The sequence below is a fragment of the Natrix helvetica genome (genome assembly GCF_964273705.1).
Source record: "Natrix helvetica genome assembly, chromosome: Z".
Classification (NCBI taxonomy): Eukaryota; Metazoa; Chordata; class Lepidosauria; order Squamata; family Natricidae; genus Natrix; species Natrix helvetica.
The window spans coordinates 37,083,693-37,101,830 of record NC_138554.1 but is presented as its reverse complement, the minus strand read 5'-3'; the positions used below and the strand labels follow the sequence as shown (position 1 = coordinate 37,101,830).

Below are 18,138 nucleotides of genomic sequence, written 5' to 3'. Positions count from 1 at the left end.
CCAAACCCACTTAGGGGAGCTATAGATACCATAATATTGTTATGCTGCAACACTCACTGCTTTAAAATCCTTGGGGGTGTGGAGAGGAGTTGGTTCTTATTTATTATAAGTGACAAAGTTGTTGAGAAGCTGAATAAACTGTGATATGTCCAACATTGTCTGCACTGGATGTTCATTAGTAACAATATCTTGAGGAGAGGGGGGGAAATCCCTAAAGCATAGTTTATAACGCTCTTTCGCTGCTTCTTCCTGCTATTACCCCTGCCCAACTTTCACAACTTTTACCCCTGCTTTCACAAAAGCAGATTTAGTGATATTGAATAAACTGAAATAATTTCTCAGTCAAATCTCATTCATTTCAAAATTTTGATGTAACTCCAGTATAGAACAGAATAGAGTTGGAAGGGACCTTGGAGGCAGGAAGGGACCCTCTGCCTAGGCAGGAAACCCTATACCATTTCAGACAAATGGCTATCCAACATCTTCTTAAAGACTTCCAGTGTTGGAGCATTCACAACTTCTGGAGGCAAGCTGTTCCACTGATTAATTGTTCTAACTGTCAGGAAGTTTCTCCTCAGCTCTAAGTTGCTTCTCTCCTTGATTAGTTCCCACCCATTGCTTCTTGTTCTACACACAGGTGCCTCAGAGAATAGTTTGACTCCCTCTTCTTTGTGGCAACCCCTGAGATATAGGAACACTGCTATCATGTCTCCCCTAGTCATTCTTTTCATTAAACTATAATCTAGTCAATCAAATCTCTGGATAGCATATGGCCCTACAGCCTCAAGCTCTGCACTTATGGCATTAGAGATGGAAACATTGGGGGTGGGGTGGGGGAGCCTATTATATATCAGTTCATATCCAGTTTCTAAAAACACCCAATTCCTGTAAAGCTCAAATACAGTTCCATATTCCCTAATTGCAATATTCGGAAGTACTGTTGCATATGTAGCTAATCATCATCATCACTTGCACACAAGAGGGAGCATCTGGTGGGCACAGGGAGGAAACACTTCAAAGGGTTGGGTAGGTGGGAAAGAATCCCTAAGAAATAGTTTATGCCACACATGTCACTAAACATATTGGGTGTTCTGATTTGCAGGAGGGGAAACAAGCAACACTGGAAATTATATGAAAGAACAAATAACAGTGTATTTTGAACAGATATCCCTGGTGCAACATAATTCCATTTCCCAAATGAGAATCCTAGGAATCTTCAATAAGATTGGATATGAAGACAGCCTTCCTCAGTCTGGAACCCATCCAGATACATTGGGCCACAATTTGCATTCTCAGCCTATTGAACAAGTCTATCAACCATGCTCTGGTCTTCATCCAGAAGCTGGTGAAGATTACTCTCCTCCTTCAGTTGTCTAAGGTATCTGTTCTCTAATCCTACCGGGAATGTTTATTTGGTCTTACCCCCTTTCTTTATTCCAGTGCTTTCTCACCCACCCTGTAACCAGCTGATTTGCTAAAGCTGGGGTGGGGGAAATCACACAATCAGTAAGAATGGCATTGAACCAGGAAGATATTTCAGGCTTTTGGAGAAAGGCAGAAAGATAGAAGGCAGCTAAGAAAACATGGACTGACTATCATGACAATTGTTGGGCGTGATAGGAAAGAAAGAGAAATCTGAAGTTGTGAGGAAAGGGCATTTGCTGATAGGATCGGGAGGAATGGCTGCTGCACACCTGACTGCCCTAATTAGCCACCAGTTTGATGAATAAGAGCCTAGCTAAAAATATGCACAGAGAGGGAGAAGAAGAAAATTAAAGACGAGCTGCTCTTTGAGAGAGCTGAAGGGGAAGGAATGGGGAGGGGGAAGAATGGGAGGAGGAAGAACCCAATAGGTGAATGTCTGTAAGAAACCTACTGAAACCACCCACTCCCATATTTTCTTTTGGTTTTACCAATTCCCTCCTGGGAACTCCTCCCTTGTTCATGACATTTCCCATTTTTCACCTCTGCCCACACAAATCCTTTTATATCATCCCTTCTTCAGACACTGTGAACATTTTTAAGTATCCAAAACATTTTACAGCCTCCCTGCACTTATATTTTGGAAGCAGGACAGAGGCCAGAGCACAGAAGAGATACATGAGAGCATTCCCACTATATATTATTTTTGCAAGCAAAAAGCAAAGGAATTGGGTGGAGAAGCTTTCTGAATCTTGTATTATCTAGAGAGCTGGCAGTGAACAGGCCAAGAGCAAAGGTCACGAGCTGCGAAAGCTCACCTTAATTAGGAATGTATTCTTGCACATCCTACAAATGATCATTAATGCTACTTCTATGTGCCTAGCAACAATGATAAGGCTGCGGTTATGCCGAATTTCTACAGAATTCGTGTTTCATAGTGAGAGCACATTGTTAAGTCTTGTCCAGCGGGTTATATTGCTCTGCTAATCTTGTTCAAAACTCAGTGTTTATGAATATACATGCAGCTAAGTGCTTATATATGAAACAATAATTCAGAATCCTTTCTACTACATTTCCTAGCCTCAAAATATCCTCTGTGCCTTCTCAGGAGTAAAATAGTAATGTTTTCATGGGCACTAACCACAGACAATTTCAGGAGTACAAACCAAACTTCATGTTTAACTAATGGGAAATCTCTTCTGTGCGGAATGGGACGACTCACTGCAGGCAGGTGGGCGTGTCTGGGTAGGCGTGGCTATCAGCTCTGCCAGGTGAGCATGGTTGGGTAGGTGTGGTTAGGTTGACACAGAGGCTTAGGTAGTTTGCATACTACTTACAATCTGCTGATTAGAATTGTGCTCTTGTTGATTAAACACTTTAGCTGGTCAGAATAGTGCCTGAATATTTGCTTCATATTTTTGAGTTAGGTAAGAATTAGAAGCTAAATAAATAAATATAAGTTGCAAACTAGGTGATAGGAAAAATTAAGACTTTTTAAATTGGAGACTTGGCTTAGTAATCACTTTAACCCAATAATGAATCTGAGAATGGTGAAAAATATAATTTCAACCTAGCAGTAGTTGTGCTAAAAAAGGGAATACCCTCTTGTGGGGATTGCCATTTGCTGTGAACTTAATCAGCAATTGCTTTTTTAAATAAGCAGAGAAGACTTCACCCCTGCCTGCTTGTCATCCTAAAAGCTAGCAGGGATTGAAATCGTCTTCATGCCCCAATCAGCTGCTGCTTCAGTGGCATTTTATTTCTTTTATTATAATTAAATAATAATTGTATCTTCTTCTTAAGGTTGTAACACTGAATTGTAAACAAAAGTGTTTTTAGTGGGAGCAAATGAAGCAAACGAGTGCGATGCTCCCTTCCTCATTTCGTTTTCACTCCAATGGGAGCACCACAATCTGAATGCTGCTCGGGAGGGATATTGACGAGTGGAGCTCAGCTGTGCTACTGTGTTCTCTTGTGCATCTATCTGGCCTCTCCTCAGTCAAATAACAAAATTGACTTTCATAGTGTGGAAATGTTTATAAAAAAACCTTCCCCCCTCCTTTTGAGGCAACTATTGTTATTGATTCATGAATATACAATAGCTGAGCAATGCAGCTGCATTGATTAACTGAATTGATGAAGTGCACCAAGCTAAAATGCCGCATTCAAGTATTGAAGAGCTTGATTAACCAAATGAGACTGCTGAATTTTGTGACTAATTCAATTACAATGAATTTAATCCCTTGAGCGATTTGCATTATTGGTTAGAGTTTACCTTTTTAACTCAAAAGCCTGGAATGCATCATTCAAGGGGACGCCACTTCTCACGAAATCAAGCAGACTTTCTGTTGCTAAATAAGAGAGTTACATCTGATTTTTATGATCTTTGTTGCTATGGTTGTTAAGCAATCACCCCAGTTGTTAAGTGAATCATGCAGTTGTTAAGCAAATCTGGCTTTCCCCCAATGGACTTTGCGTGTTAGAAGACAACTGAGAAAGTCGCAATCACATGAACGCAGGACATTGCAACCAACATAATCACATGGAGACTTGAATTTGGATCACATAATCATGTGGATGTTATGACAATTATAAGGAATGGTTGTTAAATCACTGTTTTCAGTGCCATTGTAACTTCAATGGGTGGCCAAATGAATGGTTGTAAGTCAAGGACTAACAGCTCCACTTACCGAACTGGCTTCCATGATGTCCCGCCAGAGGGGAGCATCATTGTCCCGCTCAGCAATCTCCAGCAGGTTGTCCAGGACGACTTGGCCAATCAGATCATGACGAGAGAAACGGTCAAAATCATAGACACTAAAATGAAGCTTACGTGAGGGCAGTTCAGCAAAGGGGACATTGAAGTTAAAGGTCTCATTGAAAATAGGATTGAGGGTTTTGCGATGCACCTTTGTCTGAAATTTCTTTTTACGGTCAGGCAGAAGGTACATTTTCACATAGGGGTCAGAGAAACCATTTGCATCTTTGGCAGGTAAGTCCAAAGCCCGGAGTATCCTGACCACCAGCTGCTCCGTGCCATAGGCATACCGGAGGGCAAAGCTCAATTGTCCACAGCTTGGAGCCTCCCCTTTCTTGGAGTCTGCCTCACCTGAGCGCTGTTTATACAGTTCAGGTTTTATCTGCCCAATGCTGGTCACTTGTTCCACCTTGTCTTCTCCTCCAACATGGACTCCAGTGTCTGGGCTGCTCAATTGCTGGGTCACAGGACGTGGCAGTGTGTTGTACCTGGATGGAACAGTAACAAAAAAAAAAAAAACAGCCAGACATAACCACATGTCCATTAAATTCACCCTACAAATCAATACTCCTCTGTCCAGGATAGGATTACATCTTTCAACACCCAGGCTTTAAATTTTCAGAAGGGTAACAAATATCTCTTTGTCTATTAAGTTAAATTAATTTAAAATTTGAATCATAGTTAGTTAATTCATTAAAATCACTGAGATTTACATTATCCACAACTTACATTAAATGCCATGGCATTCAGATGGTACTTTATTAATATAGCTAAATCTGGATCTATTGTATATATAAGGTGTATAAAAAAGATGCAGCAGATTTACAGATTTTACAGATGAAATATTGAAAAAAAAACATACAAAAGCTGGATGGCACCTGCCGTAACATGCCTTCCCAAAAGATAGCAGGTGCACTTTTATTCTTTAGAACCAAAATTGGATATTCACTTGATTTAATAATTTGCTTCAATGTGCCTGTAACTGTTTCAGTATGACATCTTTAATTAGTACTAACTTTTCACTTCTTCGAATATGGACAAGAAACAGGAGACATGTGGAGAAAGCTCCATGAACTGTGATATGATGGAGGTTCAGTTGAGGAGAACTGATTATTGAGTTGGCAGATAATCAGTTCTTTTTTCCTTTGTTTATGAACCAGCAACATTGTTATATTACAGCTGTGTGCCTCCTATGCTACAGTGCTTTCTCCTTTTCCAAAGACCCACTAAAAAACTGTAACTCTAAGCATCTTGGAAGCTGAATGCAATGAACAAGTGAACAGCCCACTTATCCATAAAGCATGTCTATGATTATATTCTGAAGCCAAAACTTATTTTTTAAAGGACTGCATCTGTTAGAATCAACACAAAGCTTTTCAAGCAGCACTGTGTTTCAGAATAGTATATAATACAGTGTTTTTCACCACCTTGGCAACTCTAAGATCCATCGAGTTCAACTCTCCAAAATCCCCAGCCAGGTGGTTGGAGGAGTGGGAGTCCAGGTACCTTGAAATTGCACAGGTTGAGAAAGACTGATATAACGAATCAATTATCTATTTATGTGTGGGTCTCAGGATGTCGGTGCTGCAGTCAGAAGAGCTAGGCTATTGTCTGGCAACTTGCATTATTTTTGTTGTCTTCTGTATCTCTGGGAGTTATTCTTGATATTTTGATTTACAGAATGGGAATCTGGGCTAAAAGATATTGATTGAAAGGCTCTTACCTTACTGATCAGGTAGTTTGTGCCCTCATGCTTATAATGTGACATAAAAAGAAAATGTGACATAAAAGAAAAAAAATGGGGCAAGGAAAGAAAAATAAGAATACTCAGGCACCAATTATTAATGTTAGGCAGATAGTATTGAATGTATGTCCTCAGTATAAACATCAACTGTATAGTCTCAGCTTTAATACTTGGGCTCTCCCTCTGCATCCTTCCCTCCTCACAACTCACCTGGGAGTGGGTGCCAAGCTTGCTACTTGCTGGTGGGAGTGAGCATTGGGAATGCTGCCTTCCTTGGTACCGGTCTGACTTTCCACGGGGAGGTCAGGGGAGGTTTGGCTAACTTTGAGGTTGGCCTCGGGATAGGAATCCATATCGAGGTATGATCTCTCAGGCATTTCAGGACCCAGTTCTACCCGCTCAGCCAGGAGATCCCCAAAAGGCGAGTGGTGGAGATGAGCATGGAGGGGATGCTCCTTGCGTTGGGTTTGTGATGAGGATCCTTTGTCCCGCCAGGGGATCCAACATAGTTTCCAAGAGACGAAAAGGGAGACGCCCAGCAGCACAATCCCACAGAAAGTCACAATCACTGACAGAAGACTAACCAGGATCTCTAGAGGAGAAAAGTGGAGAGGCAAATACCATAATGAAAGATCAGGGATAAGTTGTTTTCTATGGGCATCTGTCATCTTGGCTAGTTGAACTGTCCTCATTTACTGGCTGTTGGAGAGAACCTAGAATCCTGGGCAAGTAGCACCAACTGCCAAAGGACCGAACACACGACAGCTCAGCTCTTTCTTGAGTAGTACGATCAAACTGTCCATAACTCCCAATTCAGTCCTGCACCCCCATTAGAAGAAGTAGCCCCAACCTGACTATGTTATGGTCTGCCAAGCACTGGAAGAGGCATCCATAGGCGTTCATTTCTTGGTTCCAGAAATATTTAATTGGACATTAATTATAAATCCGGTCTTGATTAGTTGTGGAATTATAAAAAAAAAATATTATATTGAAGGGAAATAAATCCCCCCACCATAAATTCACCACAGTCCCTTGGGATCAGTACTAAATATAAGCATTGTCATATTGTAGTTTCACGCCAAAAGAATGCCATCTACATTCAATAAATGCACAACATTCATTCTTTGTCTTGCTATTATATATATATTCATTATTTATACTCAAGTTTCCTATGTTATTGGTAAATAAGAAAAATCTCTGATAGTCTTTAATAAATTTTCACAGATGCAGCAAAGAAGAATAGAAAAACCATTTCCCATTAAATCCTATTTAAAGACCATTTAAAACCCAATGGCACAGACATACATAGACTTCTCAATAAATACCATAACAATTGCAATAAATATATATGTAATCAAATTATGTAATGGTTCTTCCATTTGAATGTACTTTCCACTGCACAATATTTAAACTGCTTGATTCAAAGCATTACCCAAGAAAACTCCAGAGAGCATTCAGGATTTTCATCCTGGCAAATGTGATAAGGACTAGAAGCCTGATTTTTCTAAAATACAAAAGTATTTCAAGATTTCAAATGATCCTACGACACTCATTAGAATGTCTTTCTGTCACGTGGAACTATACAACAACATACATATTTTAGTTATTTGTTCATATAAAATAACAATTTATAAGAGAGACTTTTATGCCACTTCAGTCCAGCAACATACCAACAAGATCCATGAACTAGACCATAATTTTCATCATTCTACTCCGATTTCCTCTATGGATATTATAGATCAAGATTCTCACCTGTGTTGATGGGACCCACATGCCCTGTCAGTTCCTGACACTTTTCACGTTCCTGGGCAGCACATGTGTTGGAACACAGCACATGAAGGAGCTCCATTGCCTTGCGATGCCTATCCTCATCATAATCTCCTGACATGATGCCTAAACAGCAAGTAGACATTGTAGACATTGTATTGCATGTTAAAAATGTCATTATATATGACTTTGGGCCATGGTGAAATCAGCAATGCAGGCTGTCCTAGCAGTAAGGTCCCCTGCTGATTGTTATTGCTGGCTGAACTTTGGGGTATCCTTACATTACATGCCAAAGAATTTAGATTCAGTCCCTGCTCTCTTCAATGACCAAGTGTGTCACTGTCAGGCAGAGGAGGCTATGTTGAATTACATGATCAAACATGCCAACCTTATTTTTTTTAAAAAAAATGTTGCATAAGTGCATCCTTTATTTGAGGGGCTCAAAAATGTCTGGGTACCACTTAGATTGTGCTATCTTCTGCATTTATTTTAGCCACTGATGCTGAAGCTGAAACAAACAGCTCACCTAGGGGAAAAAAACCAAAATCAAACCCACCCTCCATATCCTCTAACCCTGTCTACTCTGGGAAAAGCTGGAGCTTTGATGGTTGAAGTAGGCACAAAAGTAATATCAGGGAGTAACTGGAGAAACAAGAGGATGTAGCCCTGCCCACCCACCAGCCCCCACCCTTTGGCCTCTGCCTCCCAGCAATTTGCCTCCTTGAAGCAAATAGCAAACAGCCTGTTTCAGTTTCAGCACAGCCTGATTAGCACAAGCAGCTGATTGTTGGTTGGATTGGCCTCTGACCAGAATGGGCAAAAATGGGTTGCACAAAGGCTGAAAACAGGACACGCGGAGGCTGAAAATGGGATGCAGAGGCTGAAAATGAAGCACACGGAGGCGGCAATAGGCAATGGCAATCCCTGCAGCCTGAAACAGCTGATCGGGAGGCCGATCCAAGGTACAATCAGCTGCTTGTGCTAATCATGCTGTGGTGAAACTGAAATGGACTGTTTGCTACAAGGAAGCAAATTGCTGGGAGGCAGAGGCAGATTTTTTTTTTCTTGACGAATCAGGCTTGCTGAAACTGAAACAGGCTCTTTGCTGTTTGCTGCAAGGAGGCAAATTGCTGGGTGGCAGAGGCTGAGGTAGTTTTTTTTATCTTATTTTCCTACCCAAAAGCTAGGTGAGTCTTATACTTCGGAGCATCTTATACTCCAAAAAATATGGTACTTTATATCAGTTGAAACTGATTCATATTGCCAGAAGCTAAAGTAGCATGTGCAAAATGCATGGAAATTACAAAGCAGGCTTGGTATGTCTTTATTCAGCTTTGGGTGAACCGGGATTGAATATCAACCTATGTCTTATCTATCAATTTAGGCAAAGGCATATCTCAACTGAGCACCAACAAATGCAAGGGGGAAATACAGTGGCACTGAGTCAAGGCCGAACACTATTGCATTATGTCTCCCCCCCAAATAATTACCTGGGAGTTACCTTAGCTTAGCTGATCAGAGGCAGACCAAAGTTTAAGTGCAGATCCGGATTTAATTGGCTAAAAAGGGACTCTCAGTATGCTTAGGTCTGTGATGGTCTTTCAGCCTAACATCCCAGATGTTGTTCTTGGATGGTGGAACAGGCAGGCAAGGGTGGAGAGGAAGCACATAAGTGGTGGAGCTTTGGGGACAGAATGTGAGAATATGAGCATGAGGAAGAGGGGTGCCAGGTGCATCAGTGCTGGCTTACTACAACTGGAAGTAAAAAGTAGTAAATCCCTGGTGAAATAATGCCCAACTAATATCATTGGAGGCAATAAATACGTGTTGATGCATTCCAAGGAAGGAAGGACTTTGGATAACTTAAAACAGAAGACATCAGCCTTGGCTGATGACCAGTCACAAGGACCACATCATAGAATAAGCCTGGAGAATGTCAGTATCAAGACATTACTTCAGACTTACTAATGAAGCAATAGACATTTATAAAATAATTCCAATAGGAGGGAAAGTTATCAGAGATAGATACCAATTTGCTGTGGATACTCTCTCCTTTAACATTACCCATATATAAATATGTAACATCTGTTGCTAGGCTCAGTTTCAGATATGCTCTAAAAGAGCCAGCAACATGACTAGCAACGCATCAGCTCAAATTCATTGTCTCACACAAAGAAGGAAGATATTTCACCAAGAAATAGCAGTCACGAATACCGGAAAGATAAATTATCTAAATGCAGCGCTGATTCTCAGGACCCCCAGCCCATATTACCAGTTACCTCAGTCACTTATTAGCCATGAATTGTTAAATAAATGCTCTCCCAAATGGGAGTGGGCAAGAGATTGAGCATACAGACCATGGCCCAATCTTCAATGTCAATGTACCTGATGACCTTGGCTGTCATAGGTTTGGTACATTAGTGATTCATGGCCAGTTTGTGTGCTAGCTCATGAACATGTGGCCAACAAGTATACAGGGAAGATAATAAATGGGGATCTTCTCACTCTTCCTACTTGCACAACCCAATGTAAAAGATGGGCAGGTTTCATCTATACCATAATGAGATTTATTTGATTTGGTCTGCTAGGCATATCGATCTATTGTGATCTATCAAACATGGTTTATATAATATGTTATGAGAAGCTATCTAATTAGCATTCTCTACGCATGGCTTACTGTGATACAGGAACTATGTTTGGAAAGGGGGATTTATTAACCCATGGCAGCTAATACTGCAGTAGCATTTCAAAAGACTACCAGCATTACTGTGATGAAAAGGGCTCCAGAGTCCATGAACATTTATGCCATAAAAATTCATTAGTCAGGCTGTCTAAGGGAGTCTGTGTTTACTAGAGGCCTTCCACCTGTTCTAGATTTCAATAGTTAAGGGATTGTTAATAGGGTGAACCAGGTATAAATGCAAGCTTGGTCAACAAAAATAAATGGGTGACTTCAGGCCAGGCAACTCTTAGCCTTGCTTATCACATAGCAAGCTTGTTTTGAGGGGTTGGAGGAAACATGGAAACAAACAGATAACTCTCATTCCTAGCTAGAATATTATGAGAGCTGAATTCCAATGTACCTGAATGTCACAAGCATTGAAACATTGCTCTAAATTCTACAAGATTTGTATGTGTCTGGAGAGAGGTTGAGTATTTTTTGAAGGAGCTTGCGGCTACTGGGCATTTGGGCTTCAGGGTATTTCTCAGCCAAATAAAGAGCTAGGCTAAAGCCTACCTGGTAAGGTTTTTAAAATGCAGGACCCTGAGCCTTTTGAAAGAGAAGATGTGGTGATTGATAGGGAAACATAGAAACGCTGACCTCTCTTTCTACCCCCATTACTCATACTGTCTCTCCTTGATTGGGCCCAGAGGACAACGGTGCTGGCAGCTGCCCTACATACAATAACTCAAATGCAGAGAGGGGATTGTTCAAAATTGCTATAAAAGATAAAGGTTATAGGTTTGGGAGCTGCTCCATACATTCCAATTCTTATTGTTCAATCCTGACAGTTCTAATTTTAGGAATAAAACCTTTTTCAGCATTTTATTCCACAATGCATCTATTTTTATTCTTTTGTTTCTTTTTTTTTTTTAAATGATAAGAACAATGGTGCAGACTGGAAACAATAAAACAGCAACCACAAATGACCCATGGATAAAAAAGTATAAAAGTCAAGAAACAAAGGGATGTTGGTACAACAACGCTAATAATAATGTCATTACTATTATTATTATTATTATTATTATTATTATTATTATTATTATTATTATTATTATTATTATTATTATTATTATTATTAATGATAATAATGATAATAATGATAATAATGATAATAATGATAATAATGATAATAATGATAATAATGATAATAATGATAATAATGATAATAATAATAAACCTCCACCCTATCCCTGAATACTATGTAAATTTCTTTTGAGAGAAAAGAGATAATTAGAGTGGATTATTAAATAAGGAGAAATTTTCAAAATGCATTTTAACTCCAGAATTAGCATTACTAATTACTGTACAGATATTGATAAGCCAAACCTCCCCTATCCCAAATTCTCCTTTGATTTCTAGAACTATAATAAACAACTTTGTCCGCACTTCTTTACAATTAGTAATGAGGACAAGGGTCAACTATCTTGTGAACCCATTGACATTCTGTGCCCCCTGTTTAAAATCTCACCTGGTGAACAAACTGGCTCAGTTGATGGCTGTCAAGTTGCTTCTGTATTGCTGGATCCAGGATGCCAACTGACCCAGTCAATGCCAGGCAGTGGAGGAGCAAGAAAGCAATCCAAAGTTTCTGGTGAACTGAGTCCATATGTGAGAGGCTGCAAGCTGGAAGTAGGACACTGGATCTGCCATCCAGGGCACTGCTAAGTCCACAAGTTGCAATTTGTTGTGGTGGTGGTGGAGGACTGTGCCCTGCGCAAGATGCTGGATGGAACCAGTTGCTGAGATCAAATGTGATTGTGAGAAGGTTTCAATGTGTCTGGCTTGCTTTACAATGTCTAAACGAGATGCCAGATCTCCAACTGAGTTCTGGGGGGTTCTTCATTATTTTCTAAATCCTCCATGAAATTGGTTGCCTGCGAATTAGATCCCTGCTACTGCCAGTCTCTTCAGTTAGGTGGCCAGCTGCATGAATTTTAAAAAAAAAGTGTCAGATATGGACTCCTGTTCTGCTTCTGCTATTTCTCATCGTCCTGGTTCAGCCAGTCTGAAATTCCAACAGAGGGGACAAGGTATATAAATCTAAACTCTGGACCATGTTGCACTTAAAATAAAATTATTATGCCCTCAGAGTGTCACAAAATGCTATTAAAGCATTTTCTCCTTACTCATTTTGGGTTTGCTCTGCAATTGACAAGAAGCATTACTGGGGACTCTAGATTATTCATCTTTGCCAAAAGAAGGCAAATATGGTTTTTAGGGGGGTCAATTAGGTCATTTAGAAGTTTCTATATTAGACTAAACAAAGTAAGCATGTTAATTATTTATTTAGCAATCATTATAATCCACTCCCATCCATGCAGATCCTGGGCAGTGGATGTTAGTCAAAATATAATACTTTGCCAATTAAAGCAATTAACACTCAATTAATTATGTTGGTCATCCCCACCCCCCCACCCCAAAAAGCCAAAGAGCCAGAAGCCTGCTAAAATAGTATGAATTTAACTTGTTTCTTAGAAGTGTTGAGGATACCAGAGGTTCTATAAAATGGGGGCCACCTCCAAGAATTTTCTAGGTCATGAGTGTCAAACTCACGTCATCATGGTGGCATCACATATCGGGACTTTCCTCCCCTTCGCTAAACCCATGGTGGCCAGCATGTGACCCATCCGGCCTGTGGGCCGGGAGTTTCTAAGTGGTAGTGTTGGCAGGGATGGCTAATCATTTTTTACATCAGGCCTGTTCTAGGTTTATGTTTCATTTCCTGTGAATTTAACTACATCTTTATTAGGTAGTGTCAGAGAAATTCTTGGGGCAACAACCCAAAAATTATTCAGGGGCCACATGTTTATCTTGAGGTCAGAGCTTATAGTTTTGCTACTTGTCTTACAATGGGAGAAGATGAACAAACAGTAGAATTCAAAAAAACCTTGGGGAAAATATAAAGGCCTAGAAAACAGCCTGAACCTGCTTGGGGTTGTAATTCAGATTCTTCTGGAAACCCAAAGGCTTTCTATAGGAACTTATGGCTATGATTCTTAGATTCTCTACAACCAATACACAGTTTAGTAGATTAGGCTATAGAAAGAAAAACATTGATTATTCTGGGTAGGAACAGGATACTCTGCACCTACTTTTTTTCCCCAGCATCTGGTGCAATCACTTTCCCCCAAATAGAATAGCCATCAGAAGACTGCTTTCACAGGTATTTCAGACCATAGAAGGAAAGCACTTGCAATTTAATTCTAATTAATTAATTAATTAATTAATTTTGCATCAGACCAAATTAGAGACTGAATGAATGGAGAATATGACGGATATTTCTTCCTTTTTCTCTTTCCTCAAAGTTTCTTCTAGAAAGGCAGGAGTCAGCCGAAGAATGGCTAATAATAGGATTCTCCTCTTCCCCAACAGAATAGCAAGTCATCCAAAGGGGAAAAGAAAAGAGGACCTTTAGTTCCTCAGTTCTCCCCTCCTCTGAATTCTGCTGCAGCTTCTTCCATCTGTTATTGCTGCATCCTTGCTGGAGATACCAGTATTCCTGCTCAGAATAATAAGTATTAAGGGCTGAGTAGTGTAACTCCTCTCTCTCTCTCTTCTCTCTCCCTGCCCCCCCCCCCGCCCAATCGTATCTTTCATGCCTGACTGCCATTGTTCTATACCGTCCATCTAAAGTGATCATGCTCTGTCCATTTTTACATCATTGTCACCTAAAGAAATAAACATTCAAGTATTATATTATCACATTCTGATATGGATATAATCCACGGTGCCGAAATGTCATTTCGTTTGTTATCCATAGATTAAAAGAAACAAACTAGGATGCTCCTGATCTAGTGACGCTGTTTCATCCTTATTTTTAAAATAATCTTGATGTAAGCTGTCCACAGTGATCAGTTTGTTGATGTTATCATTCTGATGACTTCTCTGATAGTTTGTTTGAGTTATAGCCAACAATGATTAGCCATCACAGCTAAATACTACTTCAAGAGTAATGTTTAATAAATGTGAGAAATATCTGGTAGAAGTACCATAGTTCCCTTGGGAAATGAAATTTGATTACAAGGGACTTTCTTTGGCCAGCAAAATCATGTCACAGTTATCATAGGACCTGACCTCATATAGTAGCTAATAAATTTGCAGAGCAGCTAACCTTTACACAATTATTTTTATTACAACACTTTCTATCCCCTCATTCTGGCTAGTAACATAACATTGCCACTATCTGAACTTACTCATGCTTCACCAGCTCTTTAGGATATCCCAAGTACTGTATTTATTATTCTTTACTTGAAGACTCAGTATTCTGGAAATAAGTTTAGGTTTACAACTTTTGTTTACTTGCTGAACTAAATCTCCATTCAGACACACATTGACATCAGTTGTCATTCCCCATAAGTCGAAGAAGCTGCCAGAAAAGTGTGAAAGGTTTAGTTATTTGTTATATCCTGGTTTAAAGAAGCATAAACAAAACTTTCTTCTTCTTCTTCTTCTTCTTCTTCTTCTTCTTCTTCTTCTTCTTCTTCTTCCTCTTCCTCTTCTTCTCCTTCTTCTTCTTCTTCTTCTTCTTCTTCTCCTCCTCCTCCTCCTCCTCCTCCTCCTCCTCCTCCTCCTCCTCCCCCCCCTCCCCCTCCTCCTCCTTCCCACAATAAAAACCCTGTGAGGTAGACTGAGATGGTGACTGGCCCAAACCTATTCATGGAGCTTTTGTATTTGAAGGTGGATTAGACCCTGGGTGTCTCTAGTACTGCTCCAATTCCTTAACTATTACATTATATTGCATGTGCTCAGGCTAGGTTGAAAAAGGCACTACCGTAATCATAATTGGATGGCTGTCAGTCCAAGGGCTAAATCATACAAATCATACAAGAGCTCACCTGCTCAGGAACAATGCTTAACAGAAGGGTAGAAAATGCAGAAATATGTATGTGAAACAGACAGCTATCTCTCCCAATTGATATAGCCAAGAAAACTCATGTGTGATTTCAGGATGTCACATTGTACTTGTGCAGATATAAATTCAAATAAAGTCTCATCAAATATATATGCTTGCCTGCTTTGGGGAATAGAATAGAACCTATGCGGCCTAATTTACACACTCCTGGTGCTTAAGCAAGTGTAGGTGCGTATTAGCAAATTGAGCATCTGCTGTTTTCAAAGCATTAAACCAGTGGTTCTCAACCTTTTGTTCGCCACGGATGCCCTTTAAACACCTTTTGTGTCCAACGACTATGGCCATGGACCCCCAAGATTCAACTAAAGATTTAAACCATAACATTTCTTCAAACCTTCGTGGACCCCTTGTGACAACAAAAACATCACAGAGGACTGGTCCTCATTCACTGGAACTGAATTTCTTTTACTTGCTATATCAACTTTCCTTGAGTATCTGGGGTTCAATCTTGGACAATCTTGGACAATTCCCCCACTCAGCAAAATCAGAGGACGATTATGAGAAGTAATTTGTTTAACGCTGCTGGAAGTAATACTGCAATAATACTCATGATTGGAAGGTCTTCTGCATGAGCCTATCAAGAGCAACTGCCAATTAGAGTAAACAATATTGAGTTAGGCAGATGAGTACCAGGCTGGTATATGATAACTTCATTATGGCTTCGCAAATGTGTGAACCCAGCCAAGTATTGTAAGCTTAAAAGCAGCATCCTATGATATTGCTAAACCAAGCTAGATTGTCACAAATATATCATACTGGGAAATGCCAAAACATATCAATGCCTTTATCTTTCTAGCCCTCTTTTTGAGATCACAAAAATCCTGCCTGCCCAGAGTTAACAGGTCATGCAGAAGAGCACAAAATCTACTTCATAAAGCATCTGACAGGAGAAAATGAATCCTGACAGGCTTGTGTGGACCGAAGTGCACATTTTTTATAAAGAGAGCATGTTGAGGTTTGTGTCTCTTGCCTCATAAGCCACACCCATGGGTTGAATGCTAGACAGTTGTCTAAGGAAGGGCTTGGGTTGTTCTACACTATAGACAAACTAAGGAGATATGGGTGCTAATTCTTACTTGGCTGTTTGTGGCAGTCATAAAATAGCCACTGCCTTGGCTGTTGTGAAGAAGTGGGCAGAGTAGCACCTACAGAATCCACTCTGGAAAAACCTAGCCAGAAATATTACTATTAAACTTTGCAAGCTAATGCTTAGGAAATGATGGCTAAAAGGGGTATAGGAAAAAGGATTCAGAAATAATTACCCCTGACACATTGCCACTCAATGTTTTATTGAGCTGCTGTATATTTTAAATAAGATTTAAAATTATAGACAAACTGAAATAGTAATTTGTTACTTTGCATTAAGTATTTTAAAAAATCATAAATATTGTTGAAGGTGAATTTTAGCATTCTGTCCTCATCTTATTTCACATTGGCTTAAAGGTTAAAATCAAATAAAATCTGCTAGCTTTTCTCACCTCCATCAAAAATCCACAAAAATGTGACTAAAACAAATTGTACACAGGCAACACCAATTACATTTAAAAAGAGAATTTACATGGAGTAATTTTAATTGTATAAATTTTTTAATGAGAATTTTTAATAGGAAATTCATGCGATAAAAATAAAGCCAATATATAATTTAAGTCTGATTAAAATTACTTCTCAGGAGAAAATATTAGAAACTTATAAACAAGGCATATAAATTTAACTATATCTTTTTTTAAAAAATAGACTCTATAGTTTTGAAAGTTACTTTTAAGGGGGGAAAAACCACTGAATGCTAAAACTGTCTTAACATATTGAAGCCAATGGGATTTTAATGATTTACACATTTGTACTCAATTTACAATCACAATTGAGGCCAGAATTTCCATTGTCAAGCAAGGCAGTTAAATTCAGTTGTTAAAGTTGTTAAACTTTAAAGCAGTTGTTAAAGTCGCTGAGGTTGAGAAACATGGCCTTAACGCAGTGGTGAAATTCAATTTTTTTTACTACCAGTTCTATGGGTGTGGCTTGGTGGGTGTGGCAGGGCAAGGATACTGCAAAATCTCCATTCCCACCCCACTCTGGGGCGAGCCAGAGGTAGTATTTTCTCCGAACTACTGAACATTTCCGCTACCAGTTCTCCAGAACCTGTCAGAACCTGCTGAATTTCACCCCTGCCTTAGTGCCTTTCAACAGGCACGCAGAGTCAAGGCCAAGAGGCTCTCAGGGGGAGGCTGTTTCAAAGAGCGAGGGTGACACTCTTGAAATATGGAGTCAATGGTAATCTGCAGTGCCCCCCAATTTCAATGGATGCTCTTTTCATCCTGCAGTACATTACCAGCAAGCAAGGACACTTCGCCTCCAGTTTTTAAGCCATAGATGCACAACTGGCAGATCTCTCAAGGTTTGGGTTTGGCGTTCTACCCCTTCCTCAGCTGCTGAGGAATTTTCAATAAGTTAAAAAATTTAATATAATTCTTTTACCCTGGCTAAAATAAAAAGGAATGGAATTTATACAAAAAGAAGGGGTTTAAGAAAAATATGATTTTAACTCATCTGCTTTCCTCTCGTCCCACACATGTGCTGCTTGGGACACATTCCACACACCCTCTATGTGATGCCAACTTTGTGCGTTCCCACTTTAGGCTATCCGGAGAGCTGATGCGGAGGGACAGCTCATTGATTCTTGAACGAAAGAAAGAAATGATGCAGTTTTCAGCTGGAGCTCTTCCATGGTTCTTTGAAAAGAAAGATCCGCCCCAGATCTGGATGACACTACGGTCATTTGAAGAAGGAAGTAAATGGGCTGGCAAAATTCACAT

The 18,138-nt window shown here is 39.8% G+C and overlaps 1 protein-coding gene across 2 annotated transcripts in view; it reads right to left on the bottom strand.

Annotated features, from left to right (window-relative positions):
• SYT3 (synaptotagmin 3) overlaps positions 1–18,138 on the bottom strand; it is a 54,283-nt gene that overhangs the window by 15,109 nt on the left and 21,036 nt on the right. The window contains exons 2-6 of one of the 2 annotated variants that reach the window (XM_081932518.1): positions 11,885–12,339; positions 9,182–9,372; positions 7,677–7,817; positions 6,135–6,516; positions 4,113–4,668 (exon numbers count right to left, since the gene is read on the bottom strand). In XM_081932518.1, the coding sequence (XP_081788644.1) occupies positions 4,113–4,668; positions 6,135–6,516; positions 7,677–7,812 (1,074 nt within the window). In that variant the 5' untranslated portion in view covers positions 7,813–7,817; positions 9,182–9,372; positions 11,885–12,339. The remainder of the gene's footprint in view (positions 1–4,112; positions 4,669–6,134; positions 6,517–7,676; positions 7,818–9,181; positions 9,373–11,884; positions 12,340–18,138) is intronic. The other variant, XM_081932519.1, reaches the window with a different exon arrangement.